Here is a 25,092-nt window from a genome sequence, read left to right as displayed (position 1 = left end):
AGTTAAGTTAAGCATTCAGCTTCAGCTCAGGTCATGATCTCACAGTTCGTGGGTTTGAGCCTTGCATCAGGCTCTGTGCTGACACCTCAGAGCCTGGAGTCTGCTTCGGATTCTGTGTCTCCCTCTCTCTCTGTCCCTCTCCCGCTTACACTCTGTCTCTCTTTCTCTCTCTCTCTCAAAAGTAAATCAACATTAAAAAAAAGAGGAAAAGAAAAGATTAAAGGAATGCACAGTCATTTCATGGGTGTTATCACTTGAGATGAGGTCAGAGTGTTAGCAAATGTTAAAAATGAGTTGACTTAAAGACAACAGTAGGTAAATCATAGAATAACTGTATGCAGCTAGAGCTGAGCTGGTAATGGAGAGAGCTCCCGTTTAATAAGTTATTATGTGTTGGGCATGGTTCTAATTGTTTTACATTATGTAACTCAGTGAATCCTCCAGGCAGCTCAGTGAATTAGGCAACCCTGAGGCTTGGTGAAGTTATACAACAGCCACTATGGGGCCAAGATGGAATTTGAACACAGGCAGTCTGACTCAAGAGTATGAGTTCTAATCTCTGCATGCTACCACCTCTCAAACAGAAAATAAAATAATAGCACAGGCAACAAAAACAAAGCCTCCTTTCACCCTGATAACCTGAGGCCCAGCTCCATACATCAGTGCACTATGGAGACCCAACTAGGCCTCTGTTGTCACATCTCTAAAATGGGATCAAGCGTAGGGACAGGCATCCTCGGAGGCAATGTGTATTGGCCTAGATTTGCCATGTGACCTTGAGTCACTCTCTCCCTGTCTCTGGGGGCTTGACTTGTATGGCTGTCTCCCCAGTGTCACTCATGGCTCTGTCCTATGGAATCCAACCCTCTGCTTGGCCTGAGGTAGCATCCAATGTTGGGGAGACTTCATGGCAGCATTAAGCCCCAAGGACACCCACTTTTTTTACATCCCAAATTGAGCAGAGCCTTGCCCGACACCCTGAACAATTAGAGCGAGAGGGTGACATGATCATATTGGGTTTTGAGGAGCCCCCTCTGGCTGCTGGGTAGGGAAGATTGAAGCCAGCCAGGGTGGAATGGGAGAGGGTAGGAAAGCAGTGGTCACTGGCGTCCAGGCAGGAGATGCTTGGTCCACAGAGCTACGACAGAGATGCCAGTGGAGTCGAGGAAGACTAAAGGTAAATTCCAGAAGAGGTGTCGTGTTCAAATAGTGACTGGCTATGTGAGGAGATGCTGAGATTTCCAGCTTGCTGCCTGGGACCATGATGGCACCCTTCATCCGTGGGAGGCGTGGCTGAGAATCCTTTCCTCCTTCACAGTGCATGAGGAAGTACGGTTCAGGGACACATTTAACTGGGTAACTGCTCCATCCCTCATCACTACTGGTTATCCTCCACAGAGCATAATGGGCTCCTGCTGGGGCCTAATGTGGCTATCCTCTTATAGGGGTGCAAGGCTCCATTCCTTGTCTGAGGGTGCAAATTGACACAGGAGGCTCTGGGGTCAGGGAGAGGGAGCCAGGGCTCTAGGAGACTGGCCCATGCAGTCACTTTCCTGAAGGAGGTTCTGTGGTCTCTAAAGCAAGTGTGGTGTTCCTCTGACTCCCGGTGGCCTCTGGTGGTGTGGGAAGGGGCAGTGAAGAAGGCATAGGGTGGTCTTAGGAAGGGAGGTGCTCACGTGCCTTTTTACACCTTGGCGGACTAGGACTTGTTGCAAAATCCATTGTTTGCTCCATTAGTTTGAAAGAAGAGGACAACAAAGTCAATTCTGAAAAAAGAAGAAAGAGGTCTGACCATAAGGGTAGCCAGTGGGACAGTAGAGTAAGTTATGATTCAGCCCCAGTCAGGACTTAGTTTGTGCATCTGTACACAAGGACACAGCTACAGATGCTGCCACACACACATTATGTCCGCAAAAGCCCAGGCAGGAACAGGCCACCTTGTCTCTGATCTATCTGGCTTCATGGCTCCAGTGTGGACCAAGGGATGCCTATCTTGCTGTTGACAGAGCCCCTTGTTGCTTGGGCTCCAGGTATCCCTGGTTCTGGTTCCTGCAGTAGCGGAGAAAGAGCTCCAAAGATGGCCCCTAGTTGTACCATAGCCTAAGGCTCAGTTTCTCTTGTCCTGGTGTCCCCTACCCTGGCCATGCTTCTCCCTGCCTGGACAAGAGGTAGGAACAGTGTCCCTGACCACATGAAGCATGGGCTAGCCTTGGCCCAGCCACTCCAGCAAGTGGATGCTTCCTCCTTTCTCCCAATTCATCCATCCATCCATCCATTGATCATTCTAGCACCTCATTGTGGCATTCCCAGAGAGCAGAAATAAAGATTTGATAAGAATTTAACAAGACCAAATACCTGGATTTTGAGTATGAGGAGAAAATTCTTGAGACGTTTTCTGGGACCTCATTGCCAGTGGCAGGAAAGAGCCATTGAAAGTTTTCAAGTAGGAGATGGACATGGCCCAATGTTGTACAGCAATCACTGTGCTGGGTGGAGAGGGAGGCCCAGAGCAGGGAGCAGAGCAGGGAGGTGGTTGTAATGGGGTTAGAGCCTCCTCTGTGGAGATGGTTTCAAAGTCAGAGAAAGGAGGGTTCTTCTACTCCAGGTTGGTTTGTGACAGGCCAAGCTCTTTGCTGCCTCAGTGCCTTTACACATGCTGCTTCTCCTGGAAACTTCCCTGTGCTCTCACAGAGCTCCTTTTTCTCTTACAGACTCAGAGCAGCCCTCCTTGTCATATCTAAACAGTTCCCCCTTGTTACTCCCTATGAAAGCACCTCCTTCTTCTCCCTTCACTTATAATTTATGATCGTATATTCATTGTTCCTTTTTTGAGACCGAGACCATATCTGCTTTATTTACCACTGTTTTACTCACTGCCTAGCTCTGTGCCTGGCATAAAGCAGGCAATCAAAAACATTTATTGAATAAATGTATTTAATCAATGGCAATGCCTATGTAATAGTCATAGTTACGTATATATGAGATTGTTAATCTCACTGGTGTAAGTTTTCTAAGCATTCATCCTCATAGCATCAGCCAAGAAAATGAAATAGGAATCATTATCCCCCTAGGTGGAAACTGACTTGTGTGCTGTCCGTGATCTAGCTGATGGCAACACAGGGACCAGAGTCCACAATACACATCCCAAACTGTACTGCATCACTTATTCAGGCCCAGAGGACATGACCACCTTGGGAATGGCCCCTGCTGCCTGACCAGGCCTGTCCAGACTGCCGGTCCAATCAGATTAACATCTCTTGACATCATAGTAATTATTTGTACCCTCCTTCAGCATCACAGCCTGCCTTGTATCTAACAGAGAGACAAGTCTATCTTAGACATCATGTGTAAAGGCACTTAGGTAGCAAAAGAGTGTGGCATATTCAGGGAACTCCAAGGAGGCCAGGATGGCTGGAGTGGGAGCAGGTAGAGAGGTTTGTGCCTGTGTCTTATTCAGTTCTGGGTCCCCATGGAGGGCAGGCATGGAGCTTTGCACCCAGAGCACTTGTTAATGGCTTGTGGCATTAATAGGGCCCCGGGTGTGTTCATTTTGCCTGTGCTGGACAGGGAACTCTAACCTTCTCTCTCCTGTGCTCTGACCCCAGCGCCTACACAGAGCCCTATAAGGTCTGTCCCATCTCGGCAGCGGCCCCCAAAGAGGACCTCTCATCGGATGAAGAGCAGGGAAGCTCAGAGGAGGAGGACAGTGCTCCAAGAGACCCCAGCCTCACCCACAAGGTAGGGCGCCCTGCCCCGGACGAGGGGCAGATGGGTTGTGGGGGATCAGAGATGTGAAGGCCGAGAAAGTACGGTGAAGCATACACTGCACCCCCTCTTGGTGAGAAGGGAGCTGTTTGCAAGTCGCTGGCCCCAAGTTGGATACAGAGGAAGAGTCACTGCGCAGCTGGGGCTGCAGCTTTAAGACACATGGCAGACATGGGGTTCTGCATTGGTGATGCCAGGGTGACAGCTCCTACGGGCTTCTTAGGTCTGAGGAAGTTTGGGGTTCCAAGAGCCCTTGTGAATGAAGTGAAATAGAGCTGCATGATTGGAATCAAGACAGACCTGGATTCTGATGACCTCAGGCCTCTGGGCCTCAGTTTCCTCGCTGTGAAGTGGGAATCTTGAGGATGAGTTAAGGGAAGTGTGTGAGTTTCCTTAACTGAAGACAGTTTTGGACTGAAAGCTGGTTTCCCGTACTCTGCAGTGGTGCTTTGAGGGGATGGGGCTGAGAGAAGGGCTCTTGCTTGTCTGGACACAGACGGTGAGTTGAGGCCCTGCCTGGGACAAGAACCAAGTCAGAGTGGAGGTCCAGACCTCTTAGTGGGCATTGGGCATTGGTGGCTGGTGGTAATTATATGTGCTCGCCACAAGGTGCTCGGGTCCTGTGCTTCACTTCCATTCGCTGGCATGATGTCAGTCCTTCCACACAGTGCTTCTGGGAGCTAGGGTTTGCTTCCCGTGTTTTTTATTTGCAGAAACAGAGACGTGAAGAACTTGTCCGGGGTCACACAGCTGTTACTCCATGCCATGCAGGAAGTACCACACGGTGCTGGGGGCTGGGAATTCAGACCAAGAGAGACACCCACCCAGCTGCAGGGAGACAGGCGAGGAAGGTTGAGGCCAGCTTGACATTTCCCCCACTGCATCCCCCAGGCCCCGCTTGTCTGCAGAGGTGTAGCCGGGGAGGCTGAGGAGCACCACCTCCTGCCTCACAAGCCTCCTTCAGACACCTTGCCCCGTGCCTGTGTCCCTGTCTTTGTCAACCTCTCCTCCCACAGCCAGGGTAGGTGTATCACGTTGACTAAAGACTGCTCCCGTGGAAGTGCCCAAGCCTTGTGTATAAATGGTCATGACTTCATTTTGTTTTCATCTCGTTGATTTCTTCTAACACCTCATTTATCTCTCTGCTCAGGCTTTTCATCAAGTTACCTTCCCAGGGCTGTGGGAGTGTTGAAGGGGGTTTTCCCACCTGGCTCTTCCCCAGTCCTTCCTGCTTTGGCTTCTGACCCTTCCTCCCCCTCTCTGGGTAGAGTGCACTGTCTGCTGTACTCCAGGCTTCTTTCACTCCTTTCTAAAATTCACCGTCAGTGCCATCACCCCCCCTGTGTAACAGAGGACACAAAGATTAAGTAACTTGCCCAAGGCTACTCTGCCAGCTATTGAAGGGGTTGGATTTAAAAGTTACAAGCCCAGTGTTTGTTTGTTTGTTTGTTTCCCCTACAGCCCTGGAAGCCTTCTCTTACCTCTCCACTTCTTCCCTTCTCCCCAGAAGGAACTGTTGGCTCCTTGAGGGCAAGGGAGGGAGCTTTAAGTTAGTGGAGCTATCTACCTATCTATCTATCTATCTATCTATCTATCTATCTATCTAAATATGTAGATATCTATCTATCTATCTAGAGCTCTCTATCTATCTATCTATCTATCTATCTAAATATCTAGATATCTATCTATCTATCTATCTAGAGCTCTCTACCTATCTATCTACCTATCTATCTATCGAAATATCTAGATATCTATGCGAGAGAGTGAGTGAGGGGCAGAGAGAGAGAATCCCAGGAGGGGTGGGGAGCAAGGGGGTGCAGAGAGAAAGAGAAAGAGAGAAGCAGGGCTCACCTGAAGCAGGACTTGACTGGAACTCATGAACAGTGAGATCATGACCTGAGCCAAAGTCAGATGCCTAATGACTAAGCCAGCCAGGTGCCCCAGTAGTGCTATTTAGAGATGATTATGGCTTTTCTGCGCTTTTCTGAGCATCCCAGGAGTTGTGGAACCTGGAAGCAGAAAAATGGTTGCTCTTTGGGATTTGGTCCCCACTCTGACACTGGGATTTGGGTCTGGGTACCAGGCCAGGAAGAGTTGAAGGGCTGACAAAGCAGTAGGGCACCCCCTGTGCAACTTTCTGTACCTCAGGGGGCCCCCCACCTAGTGATGGTTCCCCCCACAGTCCCCCAATTCTCTGTTAAATGTTCCTCTGGGACTACCTGCATCTCCTCCTCCAGCTGTGGTGCACACTTTGGTGTGTGTCTTTCCAGAACCTCTCCCTTGTATTCCCTTATATACGTTGTTTGTTATGAGTGGAAAGTGGATGGTATTGTTTGTGGAGTTGTTCTGATAGGTTGAGTCATGTCAAACTGTAAGAAACCTGGCCTAACTTGGTTGCATTCACACACACCTATCTTATAAGATTTTCACACATTGCTACAGCATATTTATTTATTTATTTATTTATTTTACTGCTGCATGGTATTCCCATTTATGGATATGCTATCCTTTATTTGGCCATCCCGCTGCTGAGGGACGTTTATAGTGTTTCTAATTTTTATGCTCTACTAACAGCTTTGCAGTGCACTTGTTCACACACCTCCTTGTGTACGTGCTTTTCTCTAGCATAGATCCCAGAAAGAGATTGGTGGGTGAGAGAGGGGCATTTTCAATCTTTGTACCTGCAGCCATAGTGACCCCTAGGAGGCTGTTGTAGTGCTCACCCTCCCGGCAGCCCTCAGTGGATGTGAAGGGACATTTCTAGAGGGTGCAATCTTTCCTGGTTTTGGTCGGGGGAGGGGGGGTGGAGAGAGGCAGCATTTGCTGTAATCTTTTTGTCTTCCACTGAAAGTTCTACTTCCCCAAAAGGCAAAGGCCTCCATCACATCAAGGGGGGAAAAGAGCCAGATTTGCCATCTCCAGCCACCTCAGAGGAGCAGACCTAGGGAAGGTGTGAGTGAAACCCCCCCCCCGCCGGGAATTGCTTCCCTGGGGCCACAGGAGGTATGTTTGGGGTGAGCCCCACCCTTCCTAGAGTTTGATATGGGTTATGTAAAAATAAACAAAAGGGGGTGAGCTCCACTCTTCCAGATGCTTTGAGGTGGCCACATCAGGAGTGGAGAGCCTTCTGGAGCAGGACAGGAGGCCGAGCCCAGCTGTCCACCCACCTGTCTGACTTTGCCCTCTCTCCCACTCACGGACATTCAAGGGGTGTGGGTCAAAGGGAAGAGGGGGCAGAAAAGGGAAAGCAAGAAGGACATAAAAACAGATCTAATGTGAAAGGAGACAAAGGCGACCTGGCATATCACTCCTCCCTGACAGCAAGCCTGATTTTCAGACTAACCGAGACTTTTCAAGCTAATTACCAGCTCCCCAGAGGTGAGCCCAGGAGTTGGTGGCCGCTCTGAGCCACCTCCTCCCTCTACCTCCTCCTCCCTCGCCTGAGTCCTGTCGTCCCTGTGTTTCCCTGACGGGTCCACCCCCGAGCCCAGGCAGAAGTTTGCCCTGTCCTCTGGAACAGGCCTGCCCTGCTGTGACACCCTCCCTGGCTGTGCCCACGGTCCATGTGGCCTGGCCTGGGCCTCCTTGCTGGCCTCATGCCCCCAGGCCTCACACCTGTCACCTCTATCTGATCATCTCCTCGAACTCTGGTTATTTCCACTGGGCCAGTCCCCACCTGGGTTAAATTCTGCCATGTGCTTTCTCTGTGCCAGAGTCTTGTCAACCCATTGTGCAGCCCCGTACCTTGGCTCCATGGCCTGTTCTCACTCCTTCTAGTCCCCAGGAAGCCCTCCTAATCCTGCAGCAGCTTCCTCAGGCTGCAGCCTGCTCTCCTTCCCAGAAAACATCCTCATCTCATCGCAAGCATGAACTACCTCCCGTCTGCATCTCTTGTCTCTGTATCCTCACTCCATTTCTCCCCGTCCCTCCTCTTCAGCAGAAATGTATTTACTAAGTACTTACTGAGCACCTGCTATGTGCCAGGCATCCTTCCAACGGCTGAAGATACAGCAGCCGCAAGACAGACCGGGTGCCTCCCTGCCTGGCTTCTAGAGTAGAAGCTCCCCTAGAGAAGGAGATGAACAATCAGAAGGCCCCTGCGGTGGGTTTAGGCAGTGAAAGCGCTGTGCCATCAAAGAAACACAACAAACCTGGCAGGTGGGAGCTGGGTGCCAAGGGCAGGGTGAGGGGGGAAATTGAGGCAGTGAGGCTAGAGAAAGCTTTTTTCCAATTAAAAAAATTGTGTTAAAATACACATAACATAAAATTCACCATCTTAACCATTTTACATGTACAGTCTGGTGGCATTAAGTACGTTCACACTATTGTACAACCATCCCCACCATCAATCCACAGAACTCCTCATCTCCCCAAACTGGAACTTTGTCCCCATTAAATGCTAACTCCCCAGCCCCTTCCCCAACCCCTGGCACCTACCATGCTGCTCTCTGCTTCTCTGATTTTGACTATTCCGGGGACCTCATGTAAGTGGGATCATACGGTATTTGTCCTTTTGTGACTAATTTCACTGAGCACCGTGTCCTCCAGGCACATCCATGTTGTAGCCTGTGTTCCAGTCTCCTTCCTTTTTTAAGGCCGAATAATATTCCACTTTTATGTACATATCACAGCTTGTCAGTTCATCCATCAGTGGGTGTTTGGGCTGCTTCCACTTTTTGACTATTGTGAATAATACTGCTATGAACATGATGTACAGATGTCTCTTTGAGATGTTGCTTCCAGTTCTTTTCCGCGTGTCCCCAGAAGGAGAGTTGTTAGATCATACGAGAATCATGTCTCTAATTTTTTGAGGAATTGCCATCCCATTTTCCACCATGGCTGTCCCATTTTACATTCCCACCAGCAGTGCAGGAGAGTTCTGGTTTCTTAGAGGTCTTTAGGATGAGGAAGAAACCAGGGAGCTGAATAGAGTGAGCCAGCAAGAAATGGGAGGGTCCAGGGACAGAGCGTTCTGAGTGGAAGACAGCAGTGCAGAGGCAGAAAAGCGGGACTGAGCCTCAAGGGCTAGAAGACTAGGTCAGTAGACAGGAGCATAGGAGAGGGAGATGGGCTGCAGACATTCTTAAGGATTTCCCTCAGCCCACAGACGTATTCAGTCTTCCCCACTCCCCTACCTCCCTTACTGCTGTCATCCACCCTGCACTGCCCTCCCCGCCTCCATGATCCAGGCCTCCACGCTGTCCACCAGACCCTGAGCCTCAGCTCTGGTGGTCTCTCACCTTGGGAGCTCCCTCTTCCCTTGGTTTCCACTGTCCAACTCTGTCTCTGCCTCCACACGAGACCTTTCTTTCCCAAGGCCCGAGCTCCTCCACCCCTGTCTCTCATCTGTGTTCTGCCCAGGCAGCCCATTCCAGGCCAGCGGCCAGCTCTCCTCAGCTGGCGTTCCCAGAGCTGAGCTCCTGGTCTGACCTCTCTCCGTGGCCCACACTCCAGCCTCCGAAAGCCCCACAGATACTGTCGTCCTCCCTTATTTGGGTTTTGCTTCCTATAGTTCCAGTTACCCGTGATCAACTGTGATCTGGAAGCAAGGGGTCCTCCTCCTGACACATATGCAGAAGGCCAGTAGTAGCCTAACACGTCGCAGTGTCGACATCATTTATGTCACTTCATGTCACCACATGTGCGTTTTATCATCTCGCATCATCACAGGAACCAGGCTGAGTAGAGTAAGGTATTTTGAGAGAAGACCACATTCACATAACTTTTCTTTCTTTTTTTTTAAATTTTTTTAACATTTGTTTATTTTTGAGAGAAAGAGTGTGAGCAGGAGAGGAGCAGAGAGAGGGAGGGAGACATAGAATCAGAAGCAGGCTCCAGGCTCTGAGCTGTCAGCACAGAGCCCGACCTGGGGCTCGAACTCACAAGCGGTGAGATCATGACCTGAGCCGAAGTCGGACGCCCAACCGACTGAGCCACCCAGGAGCCCCTCACAGAATTTTTCTTGCAATGTATTGTTGTAATTGTCCTATTTTATTACTAGTTATTGTTGATCCCTTACTGTGCCCAATTTATAAATTAAACTTTATCATAGGTATGTATGTCTAGGAGAAGACAGTATATACAGGCATACCTTGTTTTATTGTGCACTTGGTTGCACTTCGCAGATACTACATTCTTTACAAATGGAAGGTTTGTGGCAACGCTGCCTGGATCAAGTCTGTCGACACCATGTTTCCAACAGCATTTACTCCCTTCAGTGTCTCTGTGTCACATTTTGGTCATTCTCATAGTGTTTCAATGTTGAACTTTTCATCATTATTATATTATGGTGATCCATGATCAGTGGTTATAGCTCAGCATTTTGTAGCAATAAAGTATTTTTTTAAACATTTGTTTATTTTTTGAGAGACAAAGAGAGAGCATGAGTGGGGGGAGGGGCAGAGAGAGAGAGGGAGTGACAGAATCGGAAGCAGGCTCCAGGCTCCGTGTTGTCAGCACAGAGCCAGATGTGGGGCTCTACCTCTCCAACTGTGAGATCATGACCTGAGCCAAAGTCGGAGGCTCAACTGACTGAGCCACCCAGGTGCCCCAACAATAAAGTATTTTTAATTAAGGTATGTACATTGTTTTCTAGGTGTAATGCTGTTGCACACTTAATAGAATACAGTGTAATGGAAACGTAACTTTTATGCACTGGGAAAGCAAATAATTTATTTGACTCGCTTTACTGCGGTATGTGCTTTATTATAATGGTCTGGAAAAACCCACAGTGTCTCCAAGATGTGCCTGTGCGGGGTTCAGCACTATCTGTGGTGTCAGGCATCCACTAGGAATCTTGAGACATATCCCCCAAAGATAAGGAGGGTCTACCATACCTCGAACTCAGCGCATCCCAAAGTGAACCCAGCATCTTCCCATCCCCTCAGCCAGCTTCTCCTCTTGTGTTTTCCATTCTGGTTGTTGGCACCAGATTTGAAAATTTGGAAATCTCTGGCGTTTCATCTTCTATTGCCATGTGTTAATCACAGATCAGATGAAATTCAACAAACTCCAAGGTCTTTGGACGGGCATCATAAAGGATTCTAAAACAGGTTCTGTCCGTTCTTCACCCACCTCAGGGCCTTTGTGCTTGCAGTTTCCTCCTCCTGAAGCACTCTTCCTGCCCTTTGCACAGTTGGCTCAGGGTTTCAGATTAAATGTCACCTCCTCAAAGAGGCCTCCTCTGCTCATCCTTAAGCGTTCCATTGCAGCATTACTATCTACTTCCTTCCTCATACTTATTTCAAGCTGTGATTATGTCTTTCTTTTTCTGTTTACATGCATGCCATATGCCTTTCCCTGTAATAATAGCTCCAGAAGTGCAGGACCACACTTCTCCTATTCACATTTGTGAATGCCTGGGATGTAAAATAGTACTCAGTACTATTAGTAAATATTCTCAAATGAAACTAATAAAAACTAATTAAATACTAATAAAACTAATAAAAACTAATAAATAAATAATAGATTTGACTCAGTTTCTGCAGTCAAGTAAGGAAAACAAACTTAGATGCATGACAGTAAAATGAAGACACTTGGGGCGCCTGGGTGACTCAGTTGGTTGAGTGTCCAGCTCTTGGTTGGTTTTGGCTGAGGTCATGATCTCATGGTCTGTGAGTTCGAGCCCCTCACTGGGCTCTGAGAGTGTGGAGCGTGCTTAGAATTCTCTCTCCTCCTCTGCCCTTCCTCCCGCTTATCACTGTCACTCTCAAAATGTGCACTCTCACTCTCTGTCTCAAAATAAATAAGCTTTTAAGAACTTTAAAAAAATGAAAACACTTGTTTGGTCCTGTATAATTTACTTCGCACAGTGAGGGGCAAAGCTGGGAGCCAACCCGGCTTCTCACCAGCTCCCTGGTAACCATGCAGAGGGTGCAGCGGTTCAGCAGAGTAACACAAGAGACATCTGGAGGCAGTGTGAGCAGAGGAGGATGAAGGACAGACTCTCAGAATAGGGGCTCAGAGGTCTGGAGGTGGCCAGGGCAGCCCTGTGTCCCACGCCCCTTGTTCACAGAGTCCTGGAGGCCTTGAGGGCTGTGAGGAGCCAGCAGGCTGGGTATGAGGCATTAGGGTGCCCCGGCCCTAAGAGAGCTTGTTCTGTGGCTGATTTTCCTCTCTGCCATGTCCTAGATACATGTACCCTGACCCCAGCGTGGGATTGGGGCCACCATCATACTCACCCTTGCTTTCTCCTTCCTGGCTTCATAGCAGCTACTCCATATACCTAGTCTGCAGCCCTGCTGCCCAGAGGTGGACATACAGACCTGCAGCACCCAGGCACCACCCCCCACACCCGCCGGACTCACCGCATCTGGATCTGCATGTTTACCAGATCCCCAGCAGTATGTCTCCTCACTGAAGTTTGAGCTCTGGCCTGTGTGCGTCAGCCACCCATTCTGTATGGAGCCCCCACAGGGCCCTCAGCCCTCGAGGTGCCAGGAAAGAAGACAGCGGGGTGTCTGACCATGGGGTACACACAGCCAAGTTGGGGAATGAGAAAGCTATTGACATAAAAAACCTTACATTTATGTTTTATGCTCTTTTGTGAATGTTATATCTCGTGATATAAAAACAATGGCTGGCTGTGAGATAGCACAGTTGTGGGGCAGCCCCAGTGTTCTCAGCTGTGTGCACTAAACTCTAAACAGCGTAAGTGTCCCAGGTCTTAAGAGTCAGGGCAATCAAGGAGGTTTCCAAGAAGAGGTGAGGCCTTAGTGCTTCACAAAGGAGAGTAGGACATAATTAAGTAGAAAGGAGAAGGAGGGTGCATAGGAGGCACAAACAGTATGGAATCCAGCCATTGACTGGCTTCTTGAGGTCATGGCAGGTCCTTTCTTGAACTGAAGTGAGGTGGTTAGGACAGGACCAAATCTCATATGAGCCATGTACTGGCCTCTTCAGACAATGAGAACTTGCCAATCATAGTTACGGCCACTCTCTTTAGAGTCTAGAAGGTAAGAGAGCTGACAGGGACGTTTAGATACCACTTTGTTTTGTTTTGTTTTGTTTTTTATTGTGGTAAGAACACTCAACATGAAATCAACCCTCTTAATGTCCATTGATGAATGAATGGATAAACAAAGTGAGGCCTGTTCATACAATGGAATATTATTTGGCCTTAAAAAGGAAGGAAATCCCGTCACATGATACAGCACAGATGACCCTGGAGGACATCGTGCCAAGTGAAGTGAGCCAGTCACAGAAGGACAAATGCTGTGTGGTTCCATTTACGTGAGGAATCTGATACAGTCAAAGCAGAGAGTAGAATGATGCTTGCCAGAGGCTGGGGGAGAGGGAATCGAGAGTTCTTACTCAGTGGGTATAGCAGCTCAGTTATGCAAGAGATTGCTTTGTCTTATAGGAGGGAAAACTAAAGCTCCTAGAGAGGCCCTCACTTGCTGGAGGTTATTCCGCAGATTAGAGGCAAAGTTAGGAGTAAAAATCAGGTTTCCTGATCTCTCATTCAACACCTTCCAAGATAACATGCTGCTTGTATGAATGTATTACAGACTGCATCCAGAACCAGAGTCATTCCAAAATTAAAAGTTTTTTAAAGCATGTAGGCCAGACCCAGACTCACACCAGCCTGACTTCAAGAACTAGAATAAGGCAGGTGTCATCATGAACTGGAGGCAGCCACTCAGTGCTGGGGGAGCCAGAAGACCTCTGGTCCCACCTTTTCCCCGCCCTCCTCCTGGCAGGTATTGCCTCTCTTTCACCACCTTTATCCCTCCTCTGCCTCCTGTGGGAGCACAGGTGACAGCTGGGATAAAAATGAGCCAAGTCTCCCCAAGCTCCTGTCTGAATTTCCCAGGGGCCATCAAAGGCTGTGCTGGAAACTCCGACCTGAATTCCAAGGAGAAGGACAATGCCTGAGATAGTAGTGCCTGGAGGAACTTCCGGAGACAGCACTCTCCAGGAATCTGGTGCCACCTGCGAGTTCTGAGCACTCTCCTTTCTCCAGATGTGGCCTCATAACATGCCAGCAAGCCCTTTCACTGGGACCCTCAACAGTATTTCCCCAGGGCTTGAAACAGCCATAGAAGGCAGCCTCTGCTCCCTTCTGCGTGGGTTTTTCTTTCAGCGGGCTGTGTGGCCAAGGAGGCTGGCAAATATGGAGCAGCGGGATGCCTGCCGTGGTGCCCGGCCCCACCTCAGGTTTAGTGTGTGACTTAGAGATATTTGCTGAGGTTATAGGGAAGTTCTGGCACAGGGACCTGCATGAGCCCAAAAGGCCCAGAGGTAGGGAAAAACAAGGTGTGAAACTGAGTTCCCTGGGGCATGGAGGAACAGAGGAGAGGTTTCTGAAAAGGGTTTCTAGGCTGAGTCACAGGCAAAGGGTAGGACTTATTTGTGCCTCAGTTTCCTTCTCTGTACAATGGAGGTGATAATAATAGTACCTTGCTCATAGGTTGTTGGGAGGATTCAGTGAGAATACACATAAAAAGTTTACGGCCATACTTAGCACATACTAAGTGTTCAGTAGTGGTAGCTGTCTGTTAATAAGTAGGTATTATTATTATCATTGCTGTTTCACACAATGAAGAGAAATCACTTGTCCAAGGGCATAGGTGTATGAAGGGACAGAGCCTGGCATGTGAACCCAGGTCTTGTGACCCCAGAGCCCGTGCTTTCAGCATCACTCTGGATGACATGTTTTCCTGCAAGTGCTAGGGAACCACGAGAGCCACTCGAGGCTTCACGTGACAGCAGAAGGTGGCCACCGTGACCTGGAATGGATGGGAGTAGGTGAAAGGCTAGAGATCCCAATCAGCTAAGAGACCATTTCAGTTGAGGGTGGAGGGACGCTAGAAACTCCAGTCTAAGATGGGGACCAGAAAGTTCACTTCAGAGGTGGGGCAGTTTTGAGTGTGGAGAAGGCCCAGGCTAGGTGAAGCGGATGTAAATATGGGCAAAAGTTATCTGAGAAGAAAGTCAAGGAGCTGAGAGGCCGAGGGCTGTGGTGCAGAGAGAATGGAATGCCGTCCCACAGATGGGGAGGACTGAGCCAGGCGTTAAGACCCAGGACATGGGGCTTGGCCAGGGACTGGCAAAGACAAACTTGGAAAGAAGGAGGCAGCTGTTTAAAGGCAGAGCAGGTATGGGGGCACCTGGGTGGCTCAGTCGGTTGAGCCTCCAGCTTCAGCTCAGGTCATGATCTCACAGTTTGTGAGTTCGAGCCCCATATCAGGCTCGTTATTGTCTGTGCAGAGCCTGCTTTGGATCTTCTGTCTCCCTCACTTTTTGCCCCTCCCCTGCTCACACTCTCTCAAAAATTAATAAACATTTTAAATTTTTTTAAATAAATAAATAATTTTTTTAAAAGGCAGAGCATGTATGAGCCCAGGAGGCCTGCAAGCAGGGAAGGTAGTTAGAAACCAGGAGTTTTGGGGGTGGTTTCTTCCTCTTCTGCAAAGTAGAACATTGTGGAGAAGGACTATGTGGCCTCTGGGCCTACTTGGGGCCATCCTGAGGGCCAGGCCATAAAGCTGGAGGTTCACTGGCCTGCTTCTCACAATAATAATAATTGTTACTATCACTATTACACAGTGATAACGATGCCTCCCTCCTCTGTAATTTTTCACTGAGAATGAGGAGCTTTTCCATCTACAATCCTATATGAGCTTTGTAACAACCTCTAGGACAGTAGTTCTCAAAACCTTTTGGTCTCCCACCTCTCTTTCCTCTTAAAAATGATTGAGGACCCCAAAGAGTTTTTGTTTCTATGGGTTTTATCAGTCAGTATTTACCACATGAAAAGATAACACTGAGAAAAATTTTTAAACATCTTTTTTTTTTTTTTTTTTTTTTTTTTTTTAATATATGAAATTTACTGTCAAATTGGTTTCCGTACAACACCCAGTGCTCATCCCAAAAGGTGCCCTCCTCAATACCCATCACCCACCCTGCCCTCCCTCCCACCCTGCCCTCCCTCCCACCCCCCATCAACCCTCAGTTTGTTCTCAGTTTTTAACAGTCTCTAATGCTTTGGCTCTCTCCCACTCTAACCTCTTTTTTTTTTTTTTTCCTTCCCCTCCCCCATGGGTTTCTGTTATGTTTCTCAGGATCCACATAAGAGTGAAACCATATGGTATCTGTCTTTCTCTGTATGGCTTATTTCACTTAGCATCACACTCTCCAGTTCCATCCATGTTGCTACAAAAGGCCATATTTCATTTTTTCTCATTGCCACGTAGTATTCCATTGTGTATATAAACCACAATTTCTTTATCCATTCATCAGTTGATGGACATTTAGGCTCTTTCCATAATTTGGCTATTGTTGAGAGTGCCGCTATAAACATTGGGGTACAGGTGCCCCTATGCATCAGTACTCCTTAAACATCTTTTAATTCACTTAAAAAATGACAGTAATAAGTGGCGCCTGGGTGGCTCAGTCGGTTAAGCGTCTGACTTTGGCTCAGGTCATGATCTCACAGTTTGTGAGTCCAAGCCCTGAGCCCCACATCAGGCTCTGTGCTGACAGCTCAGAGCCTGGACCCTGCTTCGGATTCTGTGTCTCCTTCTCTCTCTGCCCCTCCCCTGCTCTCTCTTGCTCTCTCTCTCTCTCTCTCAAAAATAAACATTAAAAAGAATTGTTTTAGATGACAATAATAAGTCCACTGCATGTTAACATAAATGGCTTTTTTTATGAAGAGTAACTTTTCAGAAAGACTTAATGAGGAGTGTGACATGAGTTTTCCATTTTTGCAAATACTCATAATGTCTGGCTTCCTAGAAGACAGTTGGGCCCTGCTGCCTGTGTGCTCAGTCTGTCAGAACTGTTGTTTGGGCCAGCTTCACAGATAAGTAGTTGGAAAAGGGAGACAGAACCCCAGAGGTTCTCAGGCCACACTTGGGGAACTGCTCTTCTAGAAGGAGGCTAAGCCCTCCTCCCCCCCCCCCCCCACCATTTCATAGCTGGAGAAACTGAGGCATGGAGACAGAGGACTAGGACTCCCAGCTCTTTCTGGGACTGCAAACAGGAGGGTCCCTAACGGAGGACTAGCCCTCCCAACCTGGTCTCAGAATAGCCAACACTGACCGGCTGGTTCGCCTAGGGCCTGGGGAGGAAGTGCAGGACTGGGCGGCCCTGGGGAACGGGGAAGATAAGCTGCTTTGGCCTTGGGCAGAGGGGCCAGTGGCCGCCTGATATTAACACCCACAGCCTGAGAAACGCGATAGCGCGGGCCCTGGCGCCCCCAGCCCCCACGTTCCTGGGAGGAACCCTGTTCCCAGAAGTCTGTCCCTGGACACTGCCGTCAACCTCAGAGTTCATTTCCTGGTTAAACAAACATCTATATTAAATGGCCCGGTTGGGCAACGCCCAGTAGCAGATTCTGAGGAGAGCTTCGGGCACATGGCCTGCCAGGCCCCCTTCTTGTCGGGCTGGTGAAGACACATCCATCATCAGCAGAGGCACTAAAGCTGGACGGCCCCGTACGTCCCACCCAGAGTCTGCCCGTCTGGCAGGAGGGGTTGGGAAGGACGTGCAGAATGGCCCGTGCCCCAGCCCTACCAGAAGTCTGGGGGAATGACAGCTTCGACAATGTAACAATGGTAATGACAACAACTCCAAAAGTTGGGGTGGGCCTGATGACTCCTATCCATCATCTCATCATCTCATCCTTGCAGGTGAGAATGCTGACCCAATCTTCCAGATGAGGACACTGAGGCATCCGAGAGGGTCTTGTCCTGAGTCACACAGCCCGCCTGGGATGTGGGTCTGGGCATCCTGACTTCCAGCATAGTTCTCTTTCCTATGTACCATGGCAGGCACTGCTCCTAGGGTTGGAAATCAGAGAGAACTGAGTCCAGAGGACTAGCCTGGGCTCCCCCAGGAGTGCTAGACTCCTGCTACTACCTTTAGAGGACAGGTAAAGGATAGGTGTTTCCCAGTTTGGAAAACCTGCCATCTATAATGAGCAGAGGTGCCATTTACAGAGTGCTTACTATGTGCCAGACACACTGCTAAGTGCTTGGTTATTGAAGCCAGACTACCTGATCTTGAATCTTGGCTCTGCCACTTACTAGCAGTGACTTAGGGCAAATCTTAGAACTTACTTGTCCCTCAGTTTCCTCATCTGTAAAATGGAGGTGCTAATAATTGTACCTTGCCCCCTAGGTTGTTGAGAGGATGCAGTGAGAATACATGTAAAAAGCTTAGAGCCATACTTAGCACATGCTAAGTGTTCAATAAATGCTAGCAGTTCTATTATTAAGTGTGTATTATTATCATCACTGTTTTACAGTTGGGCTCATGGAAGAGGAATCAGTTGTCCAGGGATATATGCATAGGAAGGGATGGAGCCCGGGATTTGAACCAAGGCCTTCTGACACAGCACCATGGGCTCTCAGCATCATGCTGGATAACAAGTGAAAATTGAATCACAGGCCCCTAGAAGATTAGAGGTCATCTTGTCTTCATTTTATAGGGGAAGAACCTGAGCTTGACTTCTGACCCCTGTCCTTTGTCTATAAAGTAATTCTCTTGATGGAAGCTTGACCACAGGGTTTCTTAGCTATTAAGGCTTGTCCTGGCAGGGTATATTTTCCATTACGAGGGTTTTGTTTGCAAAGACTTTTCACATGTGGGACTCTGCAGGAGCCCCTGCTTGGGAGGGGTGAGCTGCTTTTGTCCACAGAACCCCACACTAGCCCTGCAGATGCAAAAGGCAGACAGTGAGTCACAATTCGGCGCCTGTGGGAAGGGCGGGAGGCCAGGTGAGGCTGGAGGCCTCTGGAGGCCTCGCTGTTTCCCCTCCTGCTCCATGGATGCTGTGACAGCCCGCCAAGAGACAGCAGTGAGATGCAGGAGGGAGACTGACCGTGGGCCCAAGTTCTGCCCTGTTTAGGTGGCCTTGGAGAGAATGAAATCTCTAAAAACACTATGCTTCTTAGCCAAGAAACTGTCAGGGATGGAGTAGCTGGAGAAGGGAACTCATTTATCGAATGCCTACTGTGTGCTAAGCACTGTATCTCATTTCATGTATTTATTCAGATATTGATTGAACGTATCCTGTGTGCAAGGGTAACATCAGGTAATGTGGCTGCTGTAAAGAAGAACACACCCAGATAAAAAGTTATAACAAGTGGCTCTTACCCAGGGGTGAGATTTCCCCCCCAGAGGACATTTGACAATGTCTAGAGACATTTTTGGTTGTCACAACTTGGGGTGGGAGCTGCTACTGTCCGCCAGTGGGTAGAAGCCATGGATGCTGTTAATGAGCCTACACTACATAGGACAGCCTTTGCAACCAAAGCTTCCTGGCCTAAAATGTCAGTAGTGCCAAGGCTGAGGAACCCTGGGGTAGAGAATGACTTTGGGTGATCTTTAGGTCAGGTGGTCATGGTTGGCCACAGTGAGGATGTGATTTTTGACCTGAAAAAGTCAGAAAGCAAGAATGAAAAGATCTGGAGAAGAGCATCGCATGCAGAAGGAGCAGCAAGTACAGCGGCCTTGAGTCAGGAATGCCTCATCAAAAAGGCCAGTGCACGAGATCGGGTTGATTATTCTCCACCATATTTCAGATGAAGAAACTGAGGCTCAGAGGAAATGGTTTGCCAGCCGTCATACGATTACACAATATGCTGGAACCAGGATTTGAACTTGATGCTTGTTCATCCCAGTGTCCCTTTGCTTTCAGTGTTTCAACTGTCGCTCTCAGAGGAGTGGTTCAGCCTTCATTCTGCAGTTGAGACCTCTCCCCTACATGACCCTGTAAATTGTTTTTTCTTATTCCATCCCTGAGCACTTGGTTCTGTCCCTGGTTTCTGCCTCAACAACAAAAACCGCAAAGATGACGATAGCCATTATTTCTGTGGTTTTTACTGTGCACCAGTCACTGTTCCAAATGAGAGATGTGTGTATAGATACATAGATAGAGATAGACAGATATCTTTCTGTATATACACTCACTCATTTAATCTTCACAGTATGCAGGTGTTAGGCATCCTTATCCTGTTGTGCCCATTTTGCAGATAGGAAAATTGAGGTATAGAGAGGCTACATGACTAGCAAAAGGCAGAAAGATTTGAGCTCAGATTGCCTAGTTCCAGAGTCTGTGTTCTTAACCATAACACTGTAGTTGCTCTCTTAATAGGTAGTGAGTTTCTAGTCATTAGAGTAGACCACTGGCTTGACCAGTGGCTCCTTGAGTTTAGTAACACACAGGTTCAGCACAAAAGGGAATTTAGAGGTCACTTTATCACACATTCACACACTTAGAGGCCCCAGGAGGCAGTGATAGACCTGGAACCAAAAGCCAGGTGTCCCATCCAAGTGCCCTCTGCTCCACTGTGGGCCACTCTGACCTCAGCCTTGCCTGCACATTCCTGGCGTCTGCCATCTGTTCTGTCAGGCTGAGCCACAGAGTCTTTGCTCTTCTGGATCCCAGCCAGCAGCTGTGTCTGATATCTGGCAGGTTTGGGGCCACAGAGGAGGGGCCTGCTTGTGGCAGAAGGCCCAGGCATCTGCCTCAGTCCCCGCCCATCCTTCCTGTTCATAGACATAATCTCACTTATTCCCAAATCTTATAGGTGCGGAAGTTGGGCCTCAGATGGTTTAAATGGCTCATCTCCTGAGGTCAGCTGGGAGAGTTGGTGCTTCCAAAGCGGAATGGACATTCATTCATCCATTCATTTACTCATTTGTCTTTCAGTCAACAAAAGCTAGCCTGCTGTATGTGAGGTACCAGTCATGCAGGGGTGATAGTGAACCATTATGGTTCCTTCCCTCTAGGAGAGACATAATTGGTGTCCTGAGAGGAGGATGTTCAGAAAGGATACCAAACCCAGCTGGTTCACGAAGGGGTTCAAAAAAGACTCCTTGGAGGAGGTGATAGATACCATGGCTGAGTCTTAAAGTATAACTGGGAATTAGCCAGGCAGAGAAGGGGAAGGGCATGTGCAAAAGCAAGAAGTAAGAGAGCTCCCTATGCACAGAGAACCACAGATTGTTCAAGGTTACTGGGCCTATGGGTGGAGGCCAAGGTCATGCAGTCCTGATAGTGGCCACTTGCTGAGCACTTTCTGTGTGTTGGACAGTGTGCTGGGCATTAGCTCAACAGCCTCCTGAGTTAGATGCTACCAATATCCACATTTACAGATGAGGAAACTGAGGTACAGTAAGATCTCACAGGGAGTAAGTGGCAGGAATGGGCTGAGAAGTATGTGGAATTTGTCTCTGGCAGCTTGGAGGTCCTTCTGTAAACCCAGTGCTTGGGGTCTCCCTTCCCCCATCTGAATTGGTGCTGTCCCTCCTGATCACTCTGTTCTCTCTTGCAGGTAGAAGGACAGTCCAGAGCCCATGTCATCGCACAGGAACTGCTGTCTTCAGAGAAAGCGTGAGTCCCCAAGCAGCTGCCTGTGGCCTTGAGCTTGTTAACAGAACATCACCCCTCCCTGGCTTAAACAGGATGGGAATTAATGCAAACTCAATCCTCTTTCCCTCTGCAGATACGTGGAGATGCTTCAGCACTTACATCTGGTGAGTTAATCATTTTAATTGTCCAAAACTAATTGCCCTTTTACAAGGCTATGATATAAGAGGCAGAAAAGCAGTGAGGAGACAGAGGTGATTTCGATGAACAGAGGCTTGGCAGCAGACAAATGTTCGCCAAGGCTTTTTGTGGACGTCTGTCCCCTAATTCATGTGCTTCGGGGGGTGAATAGCAGCATGCTTTCCATGAGTATGCCTCTCTGCCCAGAAGGGGGTGTATGGGGGATGTGCTGAGGGTTCTGGAAGGGTGTTTGCAGTTTCCTCAGCCCTCTTATTGAGGACGGCAGAAGGAGGACAGATGTAGTTCTGGATCATTGCCGTGTGTGCATGTGAGTATGCATGTGTGGGTGCGTGTGTACACGTGTGCATGTATGTGTGTGCATGTATGCATGTGTGTGCCTATGTGTGCGTGTGTGGGTGCATGCATATGTTTAGGTCCATATGGAGAAGGTGATTGCTTGTGCAATGACAGGGCAGCTGGGGTGTAGAGAGGCTTTCTCAGTCATCCCAGCCCTGGGGCAATAACACTTGAGCCAGTGGTGAGGAAATCATCTGGACTTTCAGAAGAAAGGAGCCCAGACTTGGGGACTGCCTGGGTATCAGGCACTGCCACCCTTTACAACCCACAAGACTGCCTGGAAGGTCTCCCTGTGCAGTCAGTTCATTTCAGTTCAACAGATATTTTTTGAACACTTGCTGTGTGACAAGAGCTGGTGAATAGAAAGATCCTTGAGGCCTTTCCCCAGGAGCTCTCTGGCCAGTGAAGGAGACAGATTAGTAAATGAGTAATCATCTGGAGCATGGGGGAAGAACTGACAACCTGGGGGAATCTAGGCAGGCTTCCCTGAGGATGTGACTTTTGGGCTGAGTCATAAGGAGGGTTGAGGGAAGAAGGTACAGCAGAGACATGAGAAGTGAGTGAACATCGGGGCACCTGCTCCCTGAGGTCTCTAAGCCATATCCAGTCCCCTAGTAGTTCAGCATCTGATTCCACACTGTTTTGTATTGTTCACCATGTCTATCCAAGAACATCAGAACTGGGAATGTCCACTTGATATTTTGTTCCTGGTGATATGGAAGCCCAGAGAGAGTGACTGAGCCAGGATAAACACCCAGGTCCCTGTATTTCTAGTGCACTGTTGTGTGTTAATCCCGCGTTTCTGACTGCCTTTGGAGTTCTTTGTGGCAAAGACCACTCTGGTTGTAGCAGAGCACCCAGCACCAAGCCAGGCCTCCTGCTGAAGCCAGCTGAGGCCCCTGTCAGTGGCATCACCCTAGTGTCCTGTTGCCATGTGAGCAGGGCACCCAGGTTCCTGGAAGCAGGACAGAGCACTACTCTGGTCTGTGCGCCCAGCCCCTCATTTTTGCCCTTCAGGATGAGAGCTTTGTATGCATTATAAAACCCAAAAGTCCTCAGGTACATAATGTACCACCCTCTTATACCTAACAGATCTCCTTAGGAAGGGCAGGAAGACTCACTCTCCTGTTTTCTTCTCTCTCACTTGCTTCTGAGCTGGCAGCATGACAGAAAGGCTGGGCTTTTTGTTTTATGACTTTGTTAAGAGGGTTTTAACTGGGAAACTTCCATCTGTGTTTGCACTGCTTCCTGCCAGTTGGAAAGATGCTGAAACCTCTGGTAATCCATAATAATATCCTGAGGAGAGAGAAAGAAAAAAAAAAAAAAACGAGCCCATAAAAGTCACAACTCAAAAGCTAGTTGCGGGAAATTGTGATCTGGAGCTATACTGATGATGTAAGTGCTTGTGGGGATGGCAGTGGCAGAAAAGCCCCAATGTGACTACAAGTCCTAGCCGGGTACATGAGCCTCAGGAAGGCCCGTAAACTGCGAGACATTGTCCACCACTCCCCACTCTGGATCCATCTCTAATTGCTAAGATTGGCAGGTTCTCTCTCAGAATTCCTCCTTACAGATTCGATGCTATTGAAATCCCAAGGCTGTGCGGTGAGGGGAAGGGCTGAGCGTGCATTCTGAACCTCCCCAGCTAGAAAAGTCTCTGGCTCCATTATGCTCTTTTTGGGCAGTGGGGGGTGGAGGGGGTGTCCTCTGGCCTTCTGTGTTTGTGATTCAACCCTGAGCTTGTCAAATGGTAGATAGAGCTAACTAAAAATTCTCGTCACCCAAACCTGAGTCGTAATGACCAAGATCCTGTTTTTTTGTAGCCTGTTAACTAAGAATGGATTTTATAGATTTTAAATGTTTGCAAAAGGGGTGCCTGGGTGGCTCAGTTGGTTAAGTGTCTGACTCTTGGTTTCAGTTCAGGTCACAATCTCCCAATTTGTGAGTTCGAGCCCTATGTCAGGAGCCTGCTTAAGATTCTCTCTCTCCCCCTCCCTCTTTCTCTCAAAATAAATAAATAAACTTAAAAAAATAAATGTTTGTGAAAAAAGGCAATGAAGATGCATCAACTGTACTTCAAAAAAAAGATGTAAGAGTTTTCCATATATTCTTGATACTAGACTCTTGTCAAATATACAATTTGGGGGCAAAAAAGGTAAAGAAAAATACATGGCCAGGACTGTATGTGCCCCGCAAAGCCTAAAATATTTATTATGTGGCCCTTTACAGAAAAGGCTTGCTGACTTCTGGTTTAAATACTCCCTTCCATCCCTCCAGGAACCCAGTCATAAATACATTCATCCCCCTGCCCATCTATCTGTATAATCAAACTCTCACCCACTCATGTAGCCAGCTTTTCACCCACTCATCTGTCCTTTAATCTATGTATGCCCCTTATGGCACATTTATGCACTCATTCATATCCCCCCTCAGTTTATCCACTGTTCAGAGGTCCACCTATCCTTCCAACCATCCACCCATCCTCCCATCCAATCATTTGTCAGACTCCTCATCCATCCATCCACCCATCAACCCATTAACCCATTCATCTAACCATCCATCCATCCACCCACCCACCTATCCTTCCATCCACCCTTCCATCCAACCATCTAACCATCCATCCATCCAGCTTATTCCTTTTGGATGGGACATCACAGGATTTTTGCAGTGCTATAGGCACTAGGATGGGCCTTGGAGCCCCAAAGATAAATAAGGCCCAAAACCTGCCCTTGAATAGGTATCCCTTTTTTTTTGGGGGGGGGAAGGGTGGAATGAGGAGGAGTAACAGATAGGTAAACAGTCAGTTATGCTACTCTGCTAAGTATAATTTGCACAATTACAGTTTTGTGCAAAATCTGCAGGGGGGTGGGGGAGAGAGAGGCTTATTCCCCCTTGGGGTATCTAAGAAGATTGTCAGAAGAGGTGCCCCTAAGATGGAATTTGAAGGAGCCCACCAGGCCAGGATGTTGATGGAGGAGGGTACATAAGGCAAGTGGTCAGCACGGAAATGCTCCTGGGCCTAAAGGTGCATGATATATCTGGAGAATGGTGCATCATCACACATGGTTAGAACATGGATAAATTTAAAAAGGCAGGTTGGAGGTGAGATTGGGGGTCAAGTGATTGGTCTGGAAACCAGGTACCTAAAATGCCAGGCTATGGGGTTTATGCTTTTTCTTATACATAGTGATTCATTTTAGACGTTGAACAGTTATATCCCCTGACACCTTCAATCCTCTATTTCCTCTTCTAAAAAAAAAAATCCCTCCCCACCAAAAGCTGAAGATTCCTACCATGGGTTCTTCCTTTGGGTTAAGGCATTGAAGGCCTTTTCAGAAGCCATTCTTCCTACTGGGAGAGGTAACCCTGGAAGTTATCACCATGCCTAGGAGACGCTCCCTATGACTGATTCCCTTGGAGAAGCTCCATCCCCTAAGAGACCCTTAGGGGTCTCTGATCCCCGCCCACCT

The 25,092-nt window shown here is 48.4% G+C and overlaps 1 protein-coding gene across 2 annotated transcripts in view; it reads left to right on the top strand.

Moving 5' to 3' along the window:
* FGD5 (FYVE, RhoGEF and PH domain containing 5) overlaps positions 1 to 25,092 on the top strand; it is a 121,622-nt gene that overhangs the window by 49,117 nt on the left and 47,413 nt on the right. For both annotated transcript variants that reach the window (XM_042979567.1, XM_042979566.1), the window contains exons 3-5: positions 3,606 to 3,738; positions 21,051 to 21,109; positions 21,222 to 21,252. In XM_042979567.1, the coding sequence (XP_042835501.1) occupies positions 3,606 to 3,738; positions 21,051 to 21,109; positions 21,222 to 21,252 (223 nt within the window). The remainder of the gene's footprint in view (positions 1 to 3,605; positions 3,739 to 21,050; positions 21,110 to 21,221; positions 21,253 to 25,092) is intronic.

The sequence above is a fragment of the Panthera tigris genome, chromosome A2, assembly GCF_018350195.1.
Source record: "Panthera tigris isolate Pti1 chromosome A2, P.tigris_Pti1_mat1.1, whole genome shotgun sequence".
Classification (NCBI taxonomy): Eukaryota; Metazoa; Chordata; class Mammalia; order Carnivora; family Felidae; genus Panthera; species Panthera tigris.
This window is presented reverse-complemented; position numbering and strand designations above follow the sequence as displayed.